The sequence below is a fragment of the Alternaria alternata genome (genome assembly GCF_001642055.1).
Source record: "Alternaria alternata strain SRC1lrK2f unplaced genomic scaffold CC77scaffold_12, whole genome shotgun sequence".
Lineage (NCBI taxonomy): Eukaryota > Fungi > Ascomycota > Dothideomycetes > Pleosporales > Pleosporaceae > Alternaria > Alternaria alternata.
In genome coordinates, this window is record NW_017306201.1 from 151,289 (window position 1) to 175,672 (window position 24,384).

The window sequence follows — 24,384 nt, forward strand, 5'->3', positions numbered from 1 at the left end:
ATGCTTGAACAACACTCACCGCAAGTACGAAGGCATATCCAACAGGGGAGCAAGACATAGGATGCTCGTCCAACAGCGGCTAATAACGATGGCAAGGCGAATGCTGAGCTCGGTAGTAGCAGCCAACAGTACCGATGCAATGCAGCCGTCAAAGCTAACCACGGAAGAGGTACATAAGCCGGCCCTGACATGCACCGACTACGGTTGAATCCTGTAGAGAATTAGCAGTGAATTCCCAGCCTCTGTGCCTCTCAACATGTTACATCACACTGTGATACCTGGAACACCCTGGCAGCAAAGCTTCATTGTGCGCAACTGCCCCAGCCATCTTCCTGCTCACGGCACGTACGCCTCCCACGCAGATCTCCTTTTTATTGCCACCTTGATCGCCTTCTAGAAAACATCGATGTGGATGATCAAACACGCTACACCTCAGTGGCGTAACGTACAGATCTCTCATCGCTCGCCTCTTGATACAGATGAGATCGCAAGCGATACACCGTACTTCGACTCCAAGACCACTCTCTTCTTGAAATCTCGAAATGGCGGTAAATCGGTCTAGAAGAGTCTGGTACACTACCGGCTTACGTGCATGCCAAAGTGGTAGCGTGGAGATGCTTGACTTTTGATGTATACAGTAAGTCACGCGTCGATCACTACGTACAACATGCATATCACTACACAGTGTCATCATGTTTCCGAGAAAATCTTGATCACTCGCTGCGACTTAGGCGCCATGATTCCAGAAGTTCGAAAATCTCCAGCCACGATATGGTGTTCTGTAATGGTGTGTAGCTTGAGTCAGTTTCCCTGCCAGTTCGTATCGGAGTCTTCATCGGATCTGATGCACCTTCATCGCCCCTGCGCCCGGGAATGAGAATCTGCATTTAGAACCATGTACTGCTGCATGGCCGACTACACGCTAGTCGACTTGGCGTGAAGGACGGGTGCTGAGTGTATATCCGGAAAGCGATGATGACAGAATGAAGATTGCGCAAACAGGGGAGGTGCATGAACTTCCAGGATCAGCTGACTGAAACTAACTCGTTCGAACGCAGCGTGCATGATCTGAGAACGCGATTCCGATGTACCTGAGCGTTCCGCTACAGCGGGTCGATAGAGTGGCGTCAGACAGATAGCAAGAAATCGAGTCGTGAGTGTGAACATGCAATGCGATACTTGAGGTGTGCTGCCGTCCTAGCTGGATAGCTCGCAATCATGTTGCATTATACCAGTTGCAAGGACGAATCTGAAGCGTCAGGGACCAAGCGATCCTTTGGTCGATAATCGGCATGTGGAGGCCAGTTGAGGACCTTGGCATAACCTATTTACCGGGTGTCAATATGACGAGTTTGAAGTGACAGTTTGACACCGGTAGTAGCCGTGATTGTGCTAAAGACTTCCTGATCCATCTCTTTGCAACATCTATCCTCGACCCATGACCGATCACATCTCCCCAGCTATAACGATTGTTAGTAAAGGACATTTTCGGTCGCGCCGCTGGTATCAGAGTGGTCGGCGAGGTATTTTGATGCGCCCCACCGATCAGAACGCAACGCTCCGTGCCCTCGAGATCTAGGGAACGGCAGCCTGTAGCCGCCGTAGGATTGTATGCACAACGCTCAAAACGGAACTGTACTAAGCCTAGCGTACCTCTCGTTGCTATATGCACAATTGTATCTGCCAACTCAAAGTTCAAGATGGCGGGGTGATGGACCGCAGAGAGGTACTATTAACCTCCTTGACCCAGACCAGATACTGCCATTGTTGTTGCAGATAGGCGAGCTGTTGTGTCTTTGCGCCTGTGGTCTGTGAGAGTTGTGATAGGGTGGGGCTCAATTGTGCGACGCCACCAGGGACGCTGTGTGCATTACGCGAAGCCACTGGCTGCCGGAACACATACCCACCAATGGCACCTGCGTTCGTAGTGGTGGGCGTGTCTGGAGACTTACTCCAGGACGCTCGCCCTCGTCAAGGCGGGCTCCCGAGCGGCATCTCAACGAGATACGTCGGCAGCATTCCGGCCCTTCCCAGCTACCCAGTCCGCCCCGCCAGCCGCTTCCCCAACTCCAACCAGGAATATTTCCACCCACACAGATTTGAAAAGAAATATCAGATCTTGCGTTTCCCTTGACGATGGATCCATCGCAAGCATTCGGCCCTTCTCGATATTCCTCCAGATCTTCATCGGTGAGCGTGCCCGCTTCCGCTTCCGCATTTCGTCAATCTTGCATGACAGCCGTGCCTCTAGATCTCGGTAGCTCGTAATGTACCGACCAACCGAGTTTCAGGCCAACATATCTATCAACTGTGCAAGCTGACGCTTCTGGCGGTGGAAATCAGTCGACACATACTGTGGCCTAACACGTGGGGTTGCCGGCGAGGCCGTCATGTACGCGCAGCATGTCAGGGCGACGTCGAATCCGCGACCGGTCAGATTCCGCATCAGTCAATAGGGAATGCGCATCGTGTAACGGACCACCTCCATCAAAAAATGTGAGTGAAGAGAGGTACGGAACTTCCACATGATACAAACCTGTGCATTGGCGAAGCATACGACTTGAGTCTCACAACGCTGTGTGAGGACCATATTGCAACCGTTCGCCACCCTTGAGGGGTTTCGGGGGCACGCCTCACTGACGCGTTTGCACCCTTCCCTCCCAAGAATAGACCTTCTCTGCATCGCCAAACTGCAAAAGAATGGGATGGATCGCTGTGCTGAGATCCCCCTTTTCAAACCCATGCTGATCGCCACTGCCCCATTCTGCCACCGATCGAGCGTTTCCCAACATTATGGAGCTGGAGTGAGGCTGAACATCCTATCAAGGATACATCGCCACCAACATCACATTCTTGCGCGGCTTCTGATGAAAATCCTCACTGCGACTCAATGGCCCTTGATGTCAATCTTGTCAGCATATACGGTTGCAGCCAAGCGCAGGCCTTCGGAGGCTAATCGGTATTCTGTCTTTACTGCATTCTTCCCTGCTATAGCAACTCGGATTTTGGCACGACGCTCAGCAGACAAGCCGGTGGCATTGTGTTTCCGGAGAACGTTCGTATATGATCATCCAACGGCAGCTTACTGCATGCTAGCATTATTTCGGAACATCGTTGTCGTATTCAAACGTAACGGTCGCTGCTCGCAGTAGAATCCTTCTGCACGTTGACTGAAAGAAGTAGTGCTTGCGTCGTACCCTGCAAGTGGAGATATCTGATGTTACAGATCTGACAACGTCAAATTTGCAATTGACGAGGCTGAGACTTCTAACTGGAAGCCTCGGTCATGTATGCAGAACACTATTCCTTCATTTAGGCCCATAAGGTAGGACTAGGCCTCGTCCACATGAAGCCACGTTTCATGAGAAAGGATGGATTATTTGACTAGCTTATCTCGTCGTCTTCCCACTCAGTGCTTCATTTCTCATTGGTCGACCACTCAATTCCACATACTCATATGAGTCTAATTGCGTGCAAGGCAGTCCATCAGCCTCTGCGCGGCTCCTTAAACCCGCAGCTACCGAGTCTTCAACCGCCGGATCGAGTGCTATCACACAATCTTGTCACATACGTACTTCAGAGGCACTAGGGATGTGCTTGGACCGTGAAGGAGACTCTGTTGGGAAAGTAGGCCGCGCGTAGCAATGTCGAATTTTAATGAGCGCTCGAGACACGTTATACTCACCCAAATGCTTTCGGCGTGTAAGGATCAGGACGTGCTCTTTCCTATGACGCGGAGGACAGTATTGCAGTGAGCGTCATTCGGCCTTGTAGTGTCATATCCTAGGCGGTCGGACCTCAGGCACATCGTAGCCTTTTCAGTCTTAGAGTCCGCCTTTCGTTATTCGATCAATCTTAGAAGGCCACAATGACTGAGCAATGTATCTACGCTCGCCATATGTACGACGTAACGGCTCAGCTTCACATCCAGCTCGCCCATCCTGGAGAGCCGGATACTTCACAACTTTTTGGTTACAGTAAAGCTACAGTGGGAGGCTTTGTGACAAGCGTGATGGTAGAATTTGCACCCAAGGTGCGCTCTTCATGCACAACGAAGATAGGATCATGTAGGGTACGGTGCTTAGCAGTGACTATGTTAGCTTCAGATTAGATGCATTGTACGCAGCACGCAAGACATACGGACTTGCTCGGTATACGCTCACAGACCATAAAACGGAGTTTGGTTGATGACTTCAACAACCGGAAGCTAATCATCAGCTTCAGCCTCGTTCTGAGAGAAGGGTTGACGGACCACTAGACTTGTAACGGTAATAACTGCGATACATATTTCTCAAATACTTCGCCAGGATTGCATGCGGGAGAGCGTGATTCTTCGAAATGACGTATGATAGGAAATAGTCATCAGATACAACTGCAACATGTTCTACAGCAACCGAAATATGAACGGACAAGTTTTCATCTTGCCCTCCATGTTATGGCTGTGGATTAACTGCGCTCCTTCTCTTGATTACTCAATCCATCAGCTGTTTCCGATACACATACCTGCGTAAGCAGCTATTCTCTCATCCTTTGATAGGCGTCAGGATATTCGGCCCCAAAGCCCGAGAGTTGGATAGATTCAATCTCCAGAGTTACCTGGTAACCTAATACTTCGCGCCCGTAGACTACTCACTCATCCCCTCAGCCCAATACTCCCCACTCCACAGACCGTTTAAGCGCTTATACTTGGGTAGCTCCAGCTCGGAAGTCGACATGCGACAAAACATCGGACCCACCCTCCGCTACCAATAGCATCGTACTTGAGCCATTCAGCTGGACAACTTGGCTCATACAAGCGCGATAGCAAGCGTGATGATAACTGATTGGACCCGCAGAACCATCAGCACAACATGACGTCTAGATACAATTTGCGGCTATCATTAGCTCTAGAGACCATTCAAACACTACCGGAGTACTATCTGAAATAGGGCTGACCGGTACCCAAGAACCCAAATTTTGGTTGCCGGTACGCTAAGATCGTAGGCAAATTAGGCAAGTTAGGCGGAGTTTCTATAGGGCAAACGCCTTGTGATACTCGATCGACCAAAGTGTTGACACACGCTGCACACGCTGTCACGACACGTCGTGTTATTCGGTAACAGCGGTTACAGCGGGGCGCGTGATTTAATCCTGTGGTCGTGCTAATAGGACTACGGTTATAATGGATAAGAGTAAGATCTACTGAGCAACTTGTCGCTTTACTCGAGTAACGCGCGGCTATATTCAGTAGTCAGGAGAGTCAACCGTCCGGATTTCTATACCCGTAACTCCTGGTAAATTTATGTATACGGAAGTTCTCGGATGAATGTAGACAACCGAAGGATTTCTGCGATAGGTACAACGTATCAACATGTTGCATCAAGGTGCCTTGCGAGTGCATGATGTCTATATTTTAAATGCGTGTCACATTTGGTTGACTCCCAGCTTATTCCTGGTATCACTATGAACATCTCCTCTGCCTACAGAGAGAACATCTCCTGTACTCCGTACCAAGATACAGCTACCAACATATTCTGACATACCTTGAGCTTAACTCTGCATACTTGAACACAACGAACATATCCATCAATAGTGCGAACAACTGCTTTGCCACTATACCGACCTCTGTGACAGCCTCTTCGTTCAGCGTAACGTTATATCTTGCTAACACTACCTTTCACTCTGCGTCAGAAACATCTCTAACCAGCCCACCGTTATCCATACGGTACATAGACTTTATATAATTAAACTCCTCAATTACAGACTGGATATCATCTGCCTCGAACCCATTCAAGTTAAGTTCGACGCCGTCTCTAATCAAATTCTTAAGTCATAATATGAAAAGGAGATTGCTAGTGAAATCATCAAGTGACCCAATACAGTAGCGGAAGTTGAAGACTTTCTTCGTATCGAGTCGACGTCTTCGAATCTTGATGCACTCCTTGAAGGATATCACGATGGCTGTGTGTTTCTTGAAACCACGTAAAAAGACTTGGATAGTACCATGGCTTGGGTCCCCAAGATATGGCTTGTAGGGAATCTAGGTCCGAGGATCTCTATCACTGCTAATACCGTCCCATTATTGTGTGAACGCGTCAGATTCTTATTTCTCGAACATCGTGCGAATACTGTGCTTCTGATAGACGAAACTGTAAAAGTCTCTCGAATCGATGATGAACCGAGAGGTTTCATCAGGTAGCGTATCCAGCTTGAGCACGAGGCAAGGTGCTGCCTCTTCACAAATCAAACGGCAAATGGCTAGGAACCACACTGGCAGCGTTTTGACAACAAGTGCCATGTATGATCATGGTATTGCTTTCTCGGATTTGCACCTGAAGATCAGGTCCTTGAGCCGGTAGTGACAGGCAGAGATCTCAATCTGCTCATGTACTGTGTATCGTAGCTCTACAGGAAGGTATAGGAGCCGGAAAGGCTTGTCTGGCATCGATGAACAAAATAGCTTGGGTGAGGGTATTGAGGTTGCTATATAGCAGGGTTTGGAGTGACAGTAATTGAGGCTTGCTTGGTGCGGTTGGCCGGATGTAGGAGGCCGATTGTAGTGAGTTTGTTCCACAAAGGGAATGGGAGTTTGATATTGGACAATGACCGAAAGGTAAAATGGCAAATGCTCAATTACCGCGGGAGACGCTTTGATGTTAGTCGCTGCTTGTCGGGGCTCCTTCTGGTCACAAGGAGCACTTGTCCCATATGCGACCGTTGAGAGTCTTCCTAAGAAGCGAGAGCAGGTTCTTTCGAGAGTGCCTTGGGGTAATTGATGAACAAGCTTCGTGACACGTCGTGCATGACAGCAAGTCCATGAACACGGGCGCGTCGGGACATCTCGACTCGAGTCGCATAATTCATATTGGGTATCTCAACATCTTCGTTCTCATCTCTTCCCCTTCTTGCCCTTTCCCTTTCCCTTGGAACCCCCACCGCCTGTGATACTCTGCACATCCTTCTTACTCAGACTCAGTGTACCGCCCCTGAACTTTCCTATACTGGGTCCTCCAACACCCCTCTCCCTCTTCTTCTCGGGTGCCTTCTTGGTGACTCTGTTTTCCCTCTCTAGAACGATACCAGCCTCCTTGGCCTCTCTCCGCCTCTTCTCTTCCATCGTTCGTGCCTTGTCTATCATGTGCTTCCGCTGTGCCATTGGCATTTTCTTCTGCGTAAAGATTGAGCCCTTGGCGCCGAGGGCTTGGAGGTGCAGGTCTTGCGATTTATGGCGTGCGACGCCCGTGGTGGTGAGCGTAGGTGTCGAGGCACCAGAGGAGGACGCGGAGAGAAGGTGTGATTCACGAAGGAGTTTTTGGAGCGCCATGTCGTTTTTCAGATTTGTGGTTTCGTTGGAGTCAGGGTCTTCTTGCTTCTTCTTGTTTGTCACATTTTTCGAGGACGCGGAAGCTGAGGTAGGCGGTTTCGACGACATGAAGGCTTTCATCTCTGCCCGTTCAGTCTCATCAAGTTCCCGGCGTGGGTCTTGGTACTCAACGACTTGGACGCCATTTTCGCTGTCGCTTATGCCTGACCAGTCTGATTCTTCCTCGTCTGGTTCTTCTTGTACCGGTGGTTCCTCGATCTTGGGTTTCTTGGGCTCTACGGGTAGAGGCTTGAACTTTGCTTCGAATGCGCGCCGGAATATCGCCTGGAGGTCTTCGGCGCCGGAGTCATCGCCAGAAGCGGAAGAGGGAGAAGGAGATCGCGACGGTTGCTCGAGTTCTGCGCGCGTTACGCGCTTCCGTTTTCCGAGTGCGGGCGCCATGGTTGCGTCGTGGTGTTGAGCGCGCAAGATGGGCGATCCAAAAGTTCGACATGGGAAATTCTTAGCGTCAATTGTTCGCTCGGACCCCCGTCCTTCACTCAACCCCTCCCCCGCAGCATCCTTCTACACGCATCACAATCCCGTAGACCACACAATGACGCGTTTTCGTCCCTGTATAGACCTGCACGCCGGAAGCGTCAAGCAGATCGTCGGTGGCACGCTCAACACCACAACCCCCGACGTCCTGAAGACAAACTGGACCTCGGAACATCCATCCGCCTTCTACGCTGACCTGTACAAACAACATGGCTTGACAGGCGCACACGTTATAATGCTCGGTCCTGGAAACGACCAAGCAGCTCAAGACGCATTGGAAGCATGGAAGGGTGGCATGCAAGTCGGTGGAGGAATCACAGAGAAGAATGCAGCCGAGTGGATCGAGAGAGGTGCGGATAAGGTGAGCTTTACACAATCAAACGACATTGGCGACTATGAACAAGAAACTGGACTAATCAAAGCGCAGTAGGTGATCATAACGTCGTACCTCTTTCCCTCGTCTACCTTTTCCATGGACCGCCTGCAAGCCGTCCTCCAAGCCATTGGCAACGATAAAACTAAACTCGTCATTGATCTTTCGTGCCGAAGGAAAGACGACAAATGGTTCGTTGCGACGAACAAGTGGCAGACTATCACCGAATTTGAGCTGAACCAGGGTATACACACCCAATGTCTATCTTCATGCCCAACAGATGTGGCTAACATCCATGCGTAGAATCCATATCCCTCCTTGAACCGCACTGCTGCGAATTCCTCATCCACGCCGCCGATGTCGAAGGTCTACAACGCGGTATCGATCACGAACTCGTCACTAAGCTAGCAGAGTGGTGCAGCATACCCGTCACATATGCCGGTGGAGGTCGTTCACTCGAAGACCTAGAGTTGGTGAAGAAATTGAGCAAGGGCAAGGTTGACCTGACCATCGGTAGCGCCTTGGATATCTTTGGCGGGTCAGGCGTCAAGTTCCAAGATTGCGTCAAGTGGAATGCGGAGCAAGCATGAATGACAAGACTATGTCATGTATCGCACAACACATCGAACAAATCAGAACAAGTGCAAACTATTGCATTTCTTCCTTCTCTTCGAACATCAAATTGCCTTTTTTTTATCAAAGGCGAGCTAAAGCTAAGCTCGCTCTAGCTACAGTAGCCATGCATGCATCAAACTCCCACTGAAGAAGAAAACCCCTTAACCCCAGAATCGTGTTACTCAATCAAGCATCCTAGAACCATGGGAAGCTCGCTGCAAAATGTGATGTGAGCGAGGAAAGACGTGTAGTGCGCGCGCAATAAAATGCCTGGAATTAAACCTCTCCAATCTTCCTCCAGGTCTTACAAGTTGTACAGGAGGACAAAAACTACATGTAAAGAAGGTGTAAGGTGGTTGAGTGTTATGCCGATCAAACCATATCGTCGATCACGCGTCGTGTTTGAAGACGTACGTTCTCATCTGTCGCTCTTAGTGAATACCCAATGAATAATCTTCAATGCGGCAACTTACCTTCTTCAGACACCAGCCCGTGGTGTGCCAACCGCACTCGTCATGGTGCTCATACCACCACCAGTGACACTACCACCATCGTCGTAATCTTGCCACTCTGGAAACTCTGCCGTCGCTTCCCGAAGCTTGTCGAGTGCAGTCTGCTCTATCAGGTTGGCATCTTGGAAGAGCAGTGACGTATCCTCATTGTATGTGCGGCAGTTGTTACACAGCAAGCCTAGATCTTGACGGAACTGCTTCACAGACTGGTACTCCTTCTTGTTGATCTTCTTCTCAATCTGCTTCATGCAGATGGGATTCTTGATCAGCTGGTAGTAATCTGGGTAATCCCACTTGTCTGGAAGCTCAATAAATGGGTCGATGATACCGCGATTGGGGATGTTGGGATCTTGCGACTCTTCCTCCAGGTCGTTGAGAGCTTCGTAGACAACATTAACAACCTTCTGAAGCGACGCTCTCTGGTCAGGGTGTAGCATGTCCTTGGCTGGAGCGGGCCGGCCACGCTTGCGAGGTGCAAGGTCAGCATCGAGAGAGGCTTCGTCGGCTTTGCGCTTCTCAGCCTTGGGTTTGCGGCCTCGCTTCTTCGGCATAGGTTCCTCTGAGCTGGCGCGTGATGGAACTGGCGAATCCTCTTCACCTGCCCTTCCAGTCTTATTCCTACCTCGCTTGGCGACCTTAGCTTCTTTGCGGGCGATAGCAGCTTCAATAGTATCTTCATCGTTGTCGACAGCCTCCAACCACTGCTCCTCGGTAAGACCATCATCATACTTGACGCGGGTACGCTCTCGAGCACCACGACCAGCAGGTGTGTCATCCTTCTCATCGACGATGGGAGCCTCCTCGTTCAGGTAAATGTCTGGCAACTCACTCTCGCCGATCAAGCGACCAAGCGGTTTGCCGGGACCATATGGATCTTCCGCCAAGCGCTTTCTGTCCATCTCTTGGAAAGTTGCCAACTCGTGATCGTGTCGCATCATAATCTGGTTCAGATCATCATCATCCATCTCTTCCTGTTCAAGGCTTTCTGCGGCTTCAGCAGACTCCAACATGATTCGCAACATGGCGTCTCGCTCGTCGTCCTTGGACTTGTTGTCGAATTTACCAGCTTGAATAACCTTGCCATCCATGTCCAGCTTGTAGTTGGCTCGCTCAAGAATCTTCTCCTCAACAGAGTTGGAGGTAATAAGACGCAGAATGCGGACCTCGTTCTTCTGACCGATACGATGGGCACGATCCTGGGCTTGCAAATCCTGGTGAGGATTCCAATCAGAATCGTAGATGATAACGGTATCGGCAGTTTGAAGGTTCAGTCCAAGACCACCGGCACGCGTGGATAGCAGGAAGCAGAAGTACGGTGAGTCGGGAGCGTTAAACAGCCTCAGCAGATCAGATCGATCATCTGCTTTAGTCGCTCCGTCCAGACGCAGGTACATCATACCTCGCAACCGCAAGTAGTCCTCCATGATGTTCATAATCTGTGTCATCTGGAAGAACATGAGGACACGATGACCTGTGGCTTGGAACTTGGGCAGAATTCGGTCAAGCAGTTCAAACTTGCCGGCTGCACGCCACAGAAGATCGTTTGTACCCTTGGTTGGGTTCATGACGTCTTCAACCTCTTCGAATACGAATGGATGATTGCACAGCTTACGCAACTGCATCAGCATATTGCTCAATCCGCGCATACCAGTCTTTCCGCCCTTGCCGTCGCTGACCATGAGTCGGTTGTGTGTGACAAGTTGCTTGTACAGCTTCGCTTGGAGCGTCGAGAAGTTGCACTTGATCACACGCTCGGTCTTGTCGGGAAGATCCTTCTCGACATCACGCTTGAGACGACGGAGCAAGAAAGGCCTGAGAACCTTATGAAGACGACGAATGACGAGCAACTGCTCTTCTTCAGTAAGCTCCATCTTGTCTTGACCTCCAGTATTCGCAAAAGGAGTGTTGAACCACTCGTCGAAGGAAGTAGCCGACTTGAAGATGGTAGGAAGGACGAAGTTCAGCATAGCCCACAATTCCGTAAGGTTATTCTGCAGCGGGGTACCAGTAAGAATGAGACGATAACGCGTCGTGTAGTACTGTGTGATGGTCATGCTGAGCTTTGAACCGGCGTTCTTCATACGGTGACCCTCATCAACAATCATGTGTACCCACTTGATCTTGCTGAGAACTGGCCTGTCCTTGATGATAAACTCGTAGGTTGTGAGCAAAACCTGAAATTGGCCCCAACGAATCTGCTGCTGATATTGTTTACGTGAGTTTGGAGGACCCTTGTAAACAATCTTGGTGACACTGGGTGCCCACTTCTCAAACTCGTTCGTCCAGTTGGTAAGCGTACTAAGCGGCACAATAACCAAGTAAGGTCCTGGTTGTCGCTTCTTCTCGATGAGATAGGTAATCAAACTGATGGTCTGAATAGTCTTTCCGAGACCCATTTCGTCTGCAAGGATACCGTTCAGATTGTTGTTGTACAGGGATATCATCCACTGCAGACCCTTCAGCTGGTACTCCTTCAAGGTACCTCCAACCAAGTTGGTAGCCTGTTGTGTAACCTCTTCCTTGACACGATGAGCAATCTCGTAGTAGTCGGTCTTCTTCTTGCCTGGGCGGTCTTCATCGCCAGATTCGGCATCGCTCTCCTCTTCCGGCTCCTCCGGCTCGTATGAGTTGTTTGCAGACCGTTGCTGTGCCTTGACGGAGTCGGCGAGTTGCTTCAAGAAACCATCGGTCTGCTTGAGCAAGTGCGAAATACGAGTATCCTTGGCTTGGCCCAAAAGCTTGAGGTAGGTCTCTTCGTCGTTGGACTTGAGAGCCTGCAGACGCTGCTTGGCGGTGCGCTCGATACGCTTTTGCTCTTCCTTCTCGATGTTCTGGTGTGTTGTGATCATGGTACGGCCGAGCTTCTGCAGACGCATGCGCTGAGCGGCGCCAGCTTCCTGCAACTCTGTGCGGTGCTTGCGGATAGCATCGATAAACTCGTGATGCTTCTTCTTCTCCTTGGTCTCGCGTGCATCGCGTTGCTGCTTCTCTAGCTTCTCGGTAAGACGGGCTTCGCGCATCGATTGCTTCTTAAGGCGTCGGTATACTGTTCGGTTCGCTGTCATGGCAAGGTTGTCAGCATGGATCATTTGCTGGGCAATCTCTCTCCGCAGCTTGCGCTGCTTCTCCAGTAGGTTGAGCTTCTTCTGCTCGATGACCAGAGCCAATTTGACCTTTCCATCGTCTTCAGGCGTATCGGTCTTGCTGGTATCCCAGGAACCGATGTTCGCGTGAACCTTCTCCAACTCGGCCTTTCTCGCCGTGAGTCGGTTGTAAAGTAGGATTTCGCGCTCCTTGCGCATTTCCGCCATGCTCTCCTGAACCGCATCAATGTCCACACCCTGGGGCATGATAGTCGCGAGGTATGGTCGGTTTTTGCGCTGAGTGTGAGAGATGTAGTTTACATCGCGGAAAGCTTCGCTACTCCAGGGATCGATGAACGTGTCTGGAAGGCGAGGTAGAGTTCGAGTTTCCTGTACTGCGCCGCCAGTTGCGCCCGGGGTGCTGCCTGCGCGGGTGGCATTATCGAGCATCTGGGAAGCCGCAGCTACAGCCTCGGCGGCATTCTGGGGCTTTTTGGCTTGATGATGACCGAAGATCTGCTGTTGCATGTTGGTTGGCAATGGCAGACCCTTGGAGAGATGTTTGAAAGCTCCAATTTGAGCACGTAGCATAAGCAGCTGGTCCTTGGACAGCGCCATCGAACCACTGGTGGCCGATGTGGGAGTCTGTCCATCGGAAGGAGGAGCTTGCCCACCAGCAGTCGCAATTTGCATGGTAGATGAAGGACCACTAGAAGCAGGCGCAGGCGTAGCGACCTTGCCATCACTAGCAGCAGCAGGCTTGGTGCCGTTGGACATAGCCATGCTGGCGCCATTTTGCTGAGCAGCTTGAGGATCCATCTGACCCTGCTGGCGCTGCAGCTGCTGTTGCCGTAGCATCTTCTGCTGTTGCTGGAACTGGTTCTGCTTCTGCACCATGGTGAGAAGATTGCGCGCCTTGATGAACTCGGGGTTGGTCTCGGGTACGCCTTGCTGCTTCATCGCGGTGTAGCGCTGAGGGCATTGTTAGCGATGTTTCGATGCGTAGATAATGTCTAGTAGCGCAAAAAGCGTAGAGAGGTACGTACCTGGAAGACATGTTGGATCTGCTCTCGCGTGATGTTGGCGGCGAGCGGTGCCTGCCCAGGCATTTCTGAGTTGGGTTGAACCGACGCCATGGTGATGGTGGTTCAGTGTGTTGGTTGGGGTGTGCAGTAAACAGCCAAGATACGGGATATCCACGCTCGAACGCGGTCGCCGTACGGGGTCGGGGTCGGCGAAGATCGCGCAATTAAGAAGGGAAAGACAGTCGCGGGAGGGTTGGTGGCGCGTGCAGCGGTTCTATGACATTATCGTGGGGCGTGGTGGTGGTGGAGGCCCTTTGGTCGATGAAGCCGATGAAAGACCTTCGGGGGTCCGCCGTTGACAGAGTCGCGTTGTGTGATGAGGCTGAAGGGGGAGCGCGCAATTTCGGTGTGGGGGGTGGCAAAGGCGCAGACGCGCTCTAAAAGCGTCGGAAACCGCTATACGCGTCGTGGACAGCGTGTTGCGGGGATGTTGAGATGCGGGCGCAAGTCTTCGTGATATCGGGATGGGTGGTGTTGGACGTCTGCGGACGTCCACTCTAGCCTGAGCGTTGTTCGCGCAAACAAGTTAGCGCTAAATGGCTTGGCAAGATCATGTGATGGCTCGATTGGGGCTGGGCCAATCAGCGCGGAGTCGTCTGCTTGCTGCAGTTATTCACTCTTCTCCAGTCGCCCTCATCGACTTCTTCTACAGGAGTCGTTGCGCTGTGGGGTAGGGAGATAAACAACGCGCTTGACGTGGACTAGTGCCGCAATAAGCCACCGCATCGGAGGCGGAGGAACGAGTGGAGTGCGTGCCACGTCCAACGACCCCTCCAAACCTGCTACCACGGTCCAGCGAACATCAAACCCGTCTTACTTTCCTTCCCAACCTAGTTCCAGTGCTATGGTTCGTACTTATTACTTTTTCATCGTTCTAGACGCCTTTTCCCGACACTATGCCCACCGTAGCCGCTCTATCAGATGGAAAAGCCTTTGGTGGTGAGAATTCTGGACCCGCGCTGAATGGCGGTGGGAGGCTTTCAGCGCGCGCTCTAGCCCGTCCATAACGCTCTACTGTGTACATAGCGAACTAACAGCAAGGCCATTGAACAGCTTTTCACTTGAGTGTTCACTGAATCTTGTCTGGCGAAACGTCACACTTTACTCGCACGTTCATCTGTCTCAACCTTTGTAAAGTTGGCCCCTCGGTACCAGATAGATAGCCAGGGTTCATGTCCACAGGATCATAATTCTGGCAAATAATCATTTAGCTACGAACGCGTTGCTAACTATGTACATGTCCAAACCCAACTCCGTATCACTCATTCCCTAGGTTCGTACCGTAAGGTACTAAGCCTAAGTAAGCGTGGGGGCAGTCCAGTCAATGTATGTCGCCGCATCAGCGCCTGATGGGCCCTTCTCAATGTTGGCAGTGTTTGAGCTCTGGCCGAGCAAGAATTTGTTGATGAACGCAGTAAGGTCAGCCTGCTGGTTGGATGGAAACTGGCAATGGTTGTGGTTGCCGGAGCCTGTAAAGCCCATGTTATCTGGTACACCAAGGGCCTTGTAGATGAGGCGACCGGCCTTCATACAAGCGGTCGTGGATACAGGGCCAAGCCAGTCAATCTCGTTCTCAATGACGAGCAGACCACGTGGAGCAACCATACCGGCGAGCTGATGGTGGTCGGTGGCCAGGGTGTTGGACTTGGTGCTGAAGGAGTTAAACCTTGTGGAGAACCATACATTTTCGCCAACGATTTGGCTAGAGGTTTGGATGTTCTTTCCCTTGGCTTTCTCAGAGTCGGAGATGCGCCAGCAGGCGGCACCACCAGAACCAGACTCCTGAGGAAGACCCAGAGCAATGCGGTCGACAAGCGCAGCGGCGACAAAAGCACCCTTGCCGTTGCGAGAGCAACCAGTCACACCAACGCGCTTCGGGTCGATACCAGCACCAGGAGTAGCCTCGAGAGCATCCATAATGCGGTCAACACCCCATGCCCAAGCAGTGAGAGCACCAGCACTGTGGCTGGAGCCGTACAAGTCAAAGAATTTGCCCTTTCCACGGCTGCTACCACCCTGTTGCTGGCCGATTTCATCGTTGTTAAAGGTGATTGTCGCAACGTTGCTGGGAACAGGGAGACTGGCAGCGCCGTATGCAATTATGGCTGGGAAAGGTCCAGTCCCGCTAGGCTTCTTGATAGAGACCGAGAAAGTAACCGACTTTCCGCCCTCAGTCGAGGTAATTGAGAGCGAGGATCCAGAGAAGGTAGCAGTAACGCTTGATGGCTTCTTGGGGAAGTCACCAAGTTCCTGTGCCTGTATAGCAGCGCTAACCTCCTTGTTCTTGCATGCGAAGTCGGCTTTGGTGGCAACAGCCCTTCCGTCAAAGAACTTGAAGGGGTTTGGCAACTTGGCGTTGGCAGTAGTAGGGAAGGTAGTTGGAACATTGCATGTGGCGTCCTGGCGCTGTTCGATGGCTGGCGCCGCAAGGACGGTCGTAGCAAGGAGCGGAAGTACAAGTGAGTATTTCATGTTGGGCGGACCTTGGTACTCGAGACACTGTAGGATGGTGATTGCTGAGGTACTCCTAACTCTTATATAGTGATCGTGGCCTCCGCAAGCATTCCGCATTCTCACGGCGAAATATAGCCACTAAATGAACCCGTGGAGATGACAAAGTGTGTTTCGTAGCGTGACTATGGGGCAATCAGGGCATAACGCCTTGGCTCATGCTGGTCTCCTCTACTTTCGCCACGCACTTGTGGAGCAAGAGCCGTCACAACAGAATGGCATAGACTCATGATCACCATATTCGGTAACCATCATTTGACTTTACATGCTAGTATCCTACGTTCACAACTCACAAAAGCTGACATGCTTTTGTTTTCCTATTATCGACTTAGTCCAACATGAGAAGTGTTGGACCTTTGATGTTTTCCAGGTAACCTACCTAGACATCTACGGTACTGCTATCATCACAGAGTACAAGCTTACCCTGCGTTGACAGTTCATTGATGGAAAATTTGTTCGTGATTTGTACAGTCAATACCGTCGATTGGAGTGCAAAAGCTCCCTTGAGCCGTGAGGAAACCACATCGCACTATAGCGCCCTTGGCCCGCCGTGTTCCCCAAAACAAGACGTGACCACTTAGTCTATGTTCAGATCCGGGTATTGTAGACTGGTATTGGCATGGCGCAGTGTAGCGAATGCTCTTCCAGAACTTCCAAATGGATCTCGTCAGAACATGGCGATCGATTGGGCATAGCAAGATATACGCACTCTAGAAACCCTGGTTCACCGTCTAATGGATATTAATACCACGATGGCGGCTCTCCACGCTTCCCCACGTTGCGGGGTGCAGTGGGGCGCTTGTTGAAGTGCCGTTTAGCCTGTTCGTCACCACGCAAGTTCACCCGGTATTAGATGATCGACATCCTTCCAGCTCCATGTAGCCTTGATATGTCCTGCGCAGAAGCTTGTTGTTACTTGTCTCGTCTATCCGTTGTTCGGGGATTTCCTCGTACGCAACGAGTTGGTAGTTCGGTCGCATTTGTTCCATTACCGAGAACGCTATGTCATGGTAGGGACATGAATTGGTTTTGCAGCATCCACTCGGGATATGGTGATATGCAAGGGTTAGTGTCGCACTCTATGTCTGGTTTGAGGTTTGCAGCATAGTGCTTGGACTGCATGCGCTTAGGATATCAGAACGCTGGATGTGAAGTTGCACAGTTCATGCTCCAAAATAGCTCCTGGATGGGTGAACCGCAGCGTCATGAAATTAACAACAGTCGATAACGGTGAGCTTGAAAAGCTACACGGTCCGTGTGAGTTGCGGCGAGTTTCGTTTCCAGGCTACAGACAAGTCTAGCGTGGCTTGTCGTTGAGAATAACTTCACACAAAGACGCGCACCAAGATAGTCATAACGGAGACCCGAGTCATGTGTAACGTTGGAGAAGAGGAAGGAGGAGTTGCACCTTGGAGTTTGGATGGAGTCCTGAGTCGCTCGCGCTTACCAGCCGCAGCGCTAGTGCTTCACAGCTTCGGCACCCCTCATCACGGGAGTTTCAGCAAGGCTCGCGAAATCTTGAGGAAAGCTATAAATACGAATTTGCGCGATAGCATTCAGAGTTTTGCTGTCGTCAAGTTTGCATCATCGTCGATAAGAAGAGAAGGAAGCACGTTCTAAAGTTTAACTGGCTACATCTAAAGCAAGTCAAGCTGACCAAGCCGCCACTCATTGGTCACTCTCCTCTACGCCCTATCCATGTACTGAACCAAACCAACACTTATGAAGCGACCTTCCGATTTCACAACGACCGATAGTTCCAAATCACTCAGAATGTCAAGCGAAAGACAAGCGGCGGATGCTATCCGATTCTATGACTCGAAGTCCTGGGATTACGATGCTACCTGGCACAACGACTTCACAAGGCGATTCATTTCCTATCTCGACATACAACCAGGCCAACAAGTACTGGATTTGGCGTGTGGCACAGGATTGTTGACTTTCCGTGAGTCAGAGGCTGTAGGGCCGCAAGGACATGTTGTCGGAGTTGATGTCACCCCTGGTATGCTTGCAGTCGCTACTCACAGAAAGACTCAAGGAGGCGACAAATATGCCAATACGACTTTCCTCAAGGGCGATGCTTTACATCTGGACGAAACAGAAGAGCTCAGGGGAAAGCAGTTTGACGTCATAACAGTGGCTTCTGCCCTTGTCTTGTTCCCCAACCCAAAGACTGCCATCGAGCACTGGACAGAATTCCTCAAGCCTGGAGGGGTCATTGCAATGGACGCAACACATCCAAGGAACTTGGTCTCCGGTATGGTTCTCGAGAGGGTAGCTCGCAGATTGGAGCTTCCAATTCCATACAATCGATCATGGAGCAAATCAGAAGATACCTTGAAGCAGATGCTGGAGTCCGCGGGCCTGGAGATAGACCAAGTTCTTACTGTCGAGAGCCAAGCTGGATATGGCAGACGTTTTTACGATATGGAGCAATGGGACGACTTCTTCGTCGAAAATGTGATTGTCAAGGACATTGCGAGAACGTTTGCGAACAACGACATCCGAAGGAAAGCGCAAGGCATTTACAAAGAGGAGTGGGAAAAGCTGGCGATAGATGGCAAGATTGAGGAGATCGACTCTGTTTTCCTCGGTATTGCAAGAAGACGTGAGTAAGCCATAGTGGTATATTGACATAAAGCTGACGTGTTATGTAGCTGCAGACGGTTCGAGATACGTGCCGCAAGTCATTCAGGACGATGTGGTTTTCAAGGGCGGATGCCGCTGCGGTGGGGTGCAATACACATCGAGTGCTCCACCCTCAGATATCACGCTGTGTCATTGCCGCGCATGCCAGCAAGTATCAGGCTCTGGCTTCCTTCCATTCACGCATGTACCCCGAGGCAGTCTTTCCTTCACGCATTCGAACACGCGCCAGGTTCTAAGACTATCGGACGTTGCAGAACGAACCTTCTGCTCGGGTTGCGGTGCCCCGATATCCATGGTCTACACATCTGATCCCGACGGCATGGGGCTGTGCATGGCCACAGTCGATCTGGAGAGTCTCAAGACTGAGGTGGCACCCAAGGTTGTGAAGCATATCTTTTTGAGGGAGAAGGCGCCGTGGGTGGTATTGCCCGAAGATGGGACTGAGCGTTGGGGCACATCGGAAGATGCTCACCTGCTCATGCAGAAGTAGAGTAACTGTAATGGAGGTGTAGGCGCAAGAAAATGCGGTGAACTTTTTCAGGGTACGCCATTATTCGGTGTGAACTTTTGTGGGGTAGTGCAGTGGGCGAGTGTAGGTAACCCACTGATTGAGGAGACAGGTCTATGATCCCATAATTACAAGAGACGCGCAACTAGTGTCGCAGTCTCTGAGGCTTTTGTTGTTGAGAGAGCTTGCCTGGAGAGGTCTTCCCTGCTGGTTGTAACGCGTACTAGCCGTGCGCTAAAGTTGCACGATGAGATGTTTTGAAACGCGAACGCAAACAGAACGGATGGAAAGCAGGGTCGAGTGCATCTTACAGCTTGTCTTGCATTAGACCAAGGCAATTCGCAAGGGGCTATTGGGTTCTCTAAGCGACGACGGCTACGTGTTGCGGTGTGCGTTGCGTACATGACGGGGCCGCTAGCCCTCCCAGCCTCACAAAATCCAGATTCCCTGCCACGCTGTTTCCTGCCAACCACACGAAACAGCCATCGAGGACAAAACCTCGCCCTTTGCTCGACGAAACATTGAACCCTCTTTTTGCCTTTTGGTACACCACGATTGCAGTCAACTGCCGTACTGCACATCTTACACATTCTACCACCAGACACTCGTTGACCGCCGCTTTACCTTCCCACGACTCTCGCTCCTCGCTCTTATCGATAAATTCATCGTGTTGGCCGGGTTACCCTCAGCACCCGCCCCGCCGAGCAGCAAGGAAAGAAGTGCTTTCGCGTTTCACACATCTCCATCCGTCTGCTCGACAAATCGTTGGGCGACTGACACAGTCCTCGACCGCCAAACAGCGTACCGTCTAGCAATCCCGGCACCGGACGTTTAGCTGCAGTAGTTTGGAATGAGCCGCAACGCCCCTCACGACTTGGAGCTGCAACAGCCACCTCAGGCCCCTTATGCGACCCATACCTCGCAGCATACTGGCGTGAGATCCCCATCGTATCACACTCGCAAGCAGTCTGCGTCTGTGGTCAGCGAACAGGTGAACAAATTCGACGACGTGGACATCACCGGACTTCAACCACCACCTTCCGCTTTAACACCCACTACTGCAACTGCATATGACCCACATGCACCTTCCCCACTAGAGGACTTCCCTAGGACTGGCCGAAGTAGTCACCAGCGCACCTTGACCGGTACAATCTTCGACAACTTCAATCGCGCAACATCGACAATCCAACAGCATACTTCAAGAGCATCTTCACCTACAAAATCTCTGGCAAGCTTCATTCCCTCAAGAGGCGCTATCGAATCCAGCGCTAGCCAGCCTAAGATTAGGGCGCTACAGAACTGGTTCAACGGCTCCTCTGCGCCCGTGAAGCTAGGTGTCCAGCAACAGGACGACTATTCGGATTCCGGCTCCGAGTCAGGAGAGAGTTACGATTCCGAGTCCGAAGAGGAGGAAGAGGAGAGGGGCAACATGATGACCAACCTCTTCAACCGTGGCTCTTCCCTCACGAGGGGCACGTCGCAGAGCCCGATGCGATCAGATGATACCCACACACCGAGCAAGGCACCGAGCCAGCCCACCGCTAGCAGCAAGTTCGCATGGCTGTTGTCCACACAAAAGAATGCCGCCGTCCCCCCTCCACAGCAGTCGCCCACATACCACAACCCTGACGACGAGTTACTCAATTTGAACATATCACACTCGCTTTTCCCACACGGACCCGCCGATCCGCTAGCACCTTCGTCCTTCCACGACCTTCTTACCAACGCCGAAGCCCTCCTCTCTCGCTACCAGACCGCCTACCGCCAACTCTCTACTGCCCTGGGAGACGCACATGCCGAACAAAGCGCGCAGGACGATGAGCTTGATGAAGCCGAGACACGGGCAAGGCACCTGAAGATGCAACTGGAGACAATGGCAGCACGAGCAGCCGAGCAGGACGAGCAAATGCGCGTCCTCATGGAAGACCTCGCGTTTGAGAAGAAAGCTCGTCAAGAAGAAGAGGCTGCTCGTAAGAGGAGTCTGGCCCTCATTAGAGCAACACCACAGTGTGAGCACACTTCGTGCCAGGAGTCCGCCCGTCGACACAACCGTGTGTCAGGCTCAGAAATCAGCGTCGATTCTGGTTTCGAGTCTGAGAATGAGACCGACGCTGCGAGCGTATTCTCAAGAAGCTGCCTCAGCCCTACCGGTACCGACCGCTCATCCATTCTCGACAACGATATTCACGACATCACACCGAAGGGCCGAAAGCCTCAATCGCTACAACGGGGAAGCACATACGACAAGCCCCGAGAAGGCAAAGTCGACATCGCTAAAGGTGGATGGGGATGCGCCAACTGCCAGGGCGGCGCACAATCTGCTGTTTGGGGCCGCCTAGCGAAGGAGCGAGAGGAGAACCGCACGCTCAGACTGCGTGTTGAAACCTTAGAGGAGGCCGTCGATGGTGCTTTGAATGCCGTCACTGGCGCTTGGGGAATGTAAATATTCGTGTACGGGCATGACTTTGGCGTATATTGGCGTTTGGTATACCACTGTTTGACGATTGGATGACTATCAGATTGGTTTCAGTCTTTGGAATGTAGAACGCATACATAGAGTATCGTATAGCATCAACTACTACCCACCACAGTACCACTATGTGTACAAAACCTCGACATCACTTTTGCAATATGACAGACCGAGCGGCATACGTGGGAACTCATTGGGTATCCTTGAACTAATAACGACTCATTTCAACAGTACTTAAAGCTTCTGCTCTCCAGAGCAACATTCCTTTTCAACCAAAACCGACGCATTGTTCTTCGTGCTTGGTACGTCGATAGCCGGGTTGCGCTCGAAGAAGTCGCTGGGCTTGAAATGCACTTGGTAAATCTCGACAGGCATAACGGGCCAGTCTTCGACTCTGCTTGTCGTTAGTATATGCGCCGACTTTAATCAAAGGCGATGAATCTTACCGTGGGTTATGTGTCAGTCCGAACACGTTCCAGAGAACAAGATCTTCATTCTCGACATTATCCTTTCGTGCAGCCATGTCATGCACACCACCTTGCTCGAGCTGGCTCTGTAGCGTGAACCTACCCGCAGCGTATAGCTCGTCATCCTGGTACTTTGTCACCCACACGTGGTGGTTTGTGAAGAGCGCTCGTTGCGCTTGGATGCTACCTTGGCTAGCAAGTATCTTCTGCGTAGGGAGCGGTGCGAATTTGTATCCTACAGGGTTACCAGACTTTGGATTTTTCTTGGATGGGTTGATGATCTTGAAGACGCGGTGGTCGAAGGGATTGGCATCAACACCAGAGGACTTGTCGATGGTTGTCTTGCGGATTTCGTAGAAATTGCCATTGGGGTTGGTTTCCTTGTTCCAGGGAGCGGTGTGGGATTCTTCATAGAGGACGGTATTGTTGTGTCCGTCGATTGCTGGGTCAAAACGAGCGGCAAAGATGTGCTGGTGGTTTTGGGCAAGCACACCTCCTGATACGACATTGCCGTAGTCTGATGTCTTGCCTGGGTCGATGTTGACGACTGAGACGATACCAGTGGCTCGGACTTCAAGAGTGATACCACCAGCGGTGTCGAGCTTGTAGGCAAACACATACTCATAGTTAGCTAGGGTGATAATGAACTGAACGACGAGTTCTCGTAGTCGTGTTACTACTGCGCGTCCAGTTCTCCAGTTGGCTAATTTCCCACGTTAGCTCGTGCTGAGAAACTGTTTCGGGGAACTCACTGTGCTTCCAGCCAATGCCATTGTCTTGCTCGTGAAGACAGACCACATTGGGATGGACCTTTGGTTCGCCATCGGAACCAACGATGACCGCATCAAAGTATTTGATCACGCCGAGACAGTCGCAACCTAGGGAAAGGTTGTTGGCACAGTTACCAGCACCTCCGTCACCAAAGTCGAATGCTTGCTTGCGGTGGAAGGGTGGTCGTGCATCTGCGTACGGAACTGACATTTCAGAAATGCTCATCCGGTACATGATGCTTCTACCGTCATACTTGACGTCGTGTAGAACAGCCCCTTCACGCGGGTTGAATGATACTCTGAAGCTCCACTTCTGCCACTCGACTAGCGATTCGTCTGTAACCTTGAAGGAAGGACCCTCTGGTTGTGTAATGTTGATAGGCTTCACGTCCTGTCGAAGACCACCTTCGACCATCTCGGGGACGTACTCCGCACCCTCGCAATGGTCTAGAACGCGCTCAGAATGTGTTTGACCGGTAAGGCTATCGCCCTTTCCACCTGTGGCTAAGCGGTCAACGCGAATGATCTTCCTCGTTTGCGCGTCCATGACAGGAATTAGTGGTAAGGGGTAGGCGTAGAAGTTGGAATCGTCGTTTCCATTTCGTGTGTCCTGTGCAAAGCATAATCCTTGGAAGTATCTTCGGTTCTCGGCACCAATGTCAAGACCACCGTATGGCCTTGTGTTGTTATTAGTATACATCGACAATTGAGAAGTAGGTACCTACCAGGGCTCAACAACCAACTCAAACCCATCAGGTAGCTTGAGCTCCTTCATGGCATCCTTGAACATGTCGCTCTCCTCACAAGCCTTGACCAGGTGTTGGAACTCCCACAGGGTCAAGCTGGCCTGCTTCTCCTTTCCAACAATCTCATGGCGTACCCTCTTCTTTTGTTCAATATCAATGACAGACTCGTGGTACTCTGGTATCTTGTCGGTTCCGATGACATCGTATTGACACTTCGCCAACCGCGCTGGTCGCTTGGAAGCTGGTGATTGCCCTGGCTTTGCTGCATATTCTAGGTCGAGATATTGTTTCATGAGCTCCTTCTCGGGTTCTTGGAGGTAGATCTCTCGAAAGTCGACAACGCAGTCTTTGTGGAGGGAGAGGACAGTGTCACGCGCGATACGCGTCTCCTCTACGTTGAGGATCTTGAAGGGGTGAGGTGCCATGGTAAGACGTATAACTTGAATAAAGAATGATGATGTGATCCTATGCTCACCCTAGAGTAGTGAAGTGTAGATGAGAGGTCATCAAGTCTGATGGGATACCACCCAATTTATCTACAGGCATATACATGATGCCGAGCCCGTGTCCCAAAGCGTAGAAGCGGGGACATTGGATGATAGAGCGTGGCGATAAGTCCAAACACGTAAAGCTGTACCGCCGTCATGCTCTCTGGCGGAATATCGCATGTACCTACCACTTCTGGTTAGTGCGACATAATGGTGATCGAGTCCTGCACGCCCTGTCAAGCAATACACGAAAACAGATGTGTTATC

General features: G+C 51.3%; 7 protein-coding genes across 7 annotated transcripts; 3 read left to right on the forward strand and 4 right to left on the reverse strand.

Annotated features, from left to right (window-relative positions):
* Positions 1 to 6,519: 6,519 nt before the first annotated feature.
* On the reverse strand, positions 6,520 to 7,767 carry CC77DRAFT_132933 (hypothetical protein). Its single transcript, XM_018530187.1, has one exon. The coding sequence runs from the start codon at positions 7,742 to 7,744 to the stop codon at positions 6,869 to 6,871; it is 876 nt and encodes a 291-aa protein (XP_018385055.1). The 5' UTR covers positions 7,745 to 7,767; the 3' UTR covers positions 6,520 to 6,868.
* Positions 7,768 to 7,835: 68 nt separating this feature from the next.
* Positions 7,836 to 8,971, forward strand: CC77DRAFT_990468 (Phosphoribosylformimino-5-aminoimidazole carboxamide ribotide isomerase). Its single transcript, XM_018536318.1, has 3 exons — positions 7,836 to 8,201; positions 8,271 to 8,457; positions 8,517 to 8,971. The coding sequence occupies exons 1-3, from the start codon at positions 7,899 to 7,901 to the stop codon at positions 8,801 to 8,803; spliced, it is 777 nt and encodes a 258-aa protein (XP_018385056.1). The 5' UTR covers positions 7,836 to 7,898; the 3' UTR covers positions 8,804 to 8,971.
* A 335-nt stretch (positions 8,972 to 9,306) lies between these two features.
* CC77DRAFT_1061985 (hypothetical protein) lies at positions 9,307 to 13,559 on the reverse strand (the record flags this gene model as incomplete). The annotated part of the gene is made up of 2 exons (XM_018528483.1): positions 9,307 to 13,395; positions 13,470 to 13,559. 2 exons carry the CDS (start codon positions 13,557 to 13,559, stop codon positions 9,307 to 9,309), a joined length of 4,179 nt encoding a protein of 1,392 aa, XP_018385057.1.
* Positions 13,560 to 14,804: 1,245 nt separating this feature from the next.
* Positions 14,805 to 15,980, reverse strand: CC77DRAFT_1061986 (hypothetical protein; the record flags this gene model as incomplete). The annotated part of the gene is made up of 1 exon (XM_018528484.1): positions 14,805 to 15,980. One exon carries the CDS (start codon positions 15,978 to 15,980, stop codon positions 14,805 to 14,807), a length of 1,176 nt encoding a protein of 391 aa, XP_018385058.1.
* Positions 15,981 to 17,792: 1,812 nt separating this feature from the next.
* Positions 17,793 to 19,158, forward strand: CC77DRAFT_1009382 (S-adenosyl-L-methionine-dependent methyltransferase; the record flags this gene model as incomplete). Its single annotated transcript, XM_018523590.1, has 2 exons — positions 17,793 to 18,627; positions 18,677 to 19,158. The coding sequence occupies 2 exons, from the start codon at positions 17,793 to 17,795 to the stop codon at positions 19,156 to 19,158; spliced, it is 1,317 nt and encodes a 438-aa protein (XP_018385059.1).
* A 407-nt stretch (positions 19,159 to 19,565) lies between these two features.
* Positions 19,566 to 21,785, forward strand: CC77DRAFT_1021033 (hypothetical protein). The gene has a single exon (XM_018525185.1). The coding sequence runs from the start codon at positions 20,027 to 20,029 to the stop codon at positions 21,617 to 21,619; it is 1,593 nt and encodes a 530-aa protein (XP_018385060.1). The 5' UTR covers positions 19,566 to 20,026; the 3' UTR covers positions 21,620 to 21,785.
* Positions 21,786 to 21,801: 16 nt separating this feature from the next.
* On the reverse strand, positions 21,802 to 24,190 carry CC77DRAFT_132947 (copper amine oxidase-like protein). The gene is made up of 4 exons (XM_018530188.1): positions 23,609 to 24,190; positions 22,866 to 23,560; positions 22,093 to 22,816; positions 21,802 to 22,040 (listed from the first exon to the last, which is right to left on the reverse strand). The coding sequence occupies exons 1-4, from the start codon at positions 24,052 to 24,054 to the stop codon at positions 21,881 to 21,883; spliced, it is 2,025 nt and encodes a 674-aa protein (XP_018385061.1). The 5' UTR covers positions 24,055 to 24,190; the 3' UTR covers positions 21,802 to 21,880.
* Positions 24,191 to 24,384: the final 194 nt, after the last annotated feature.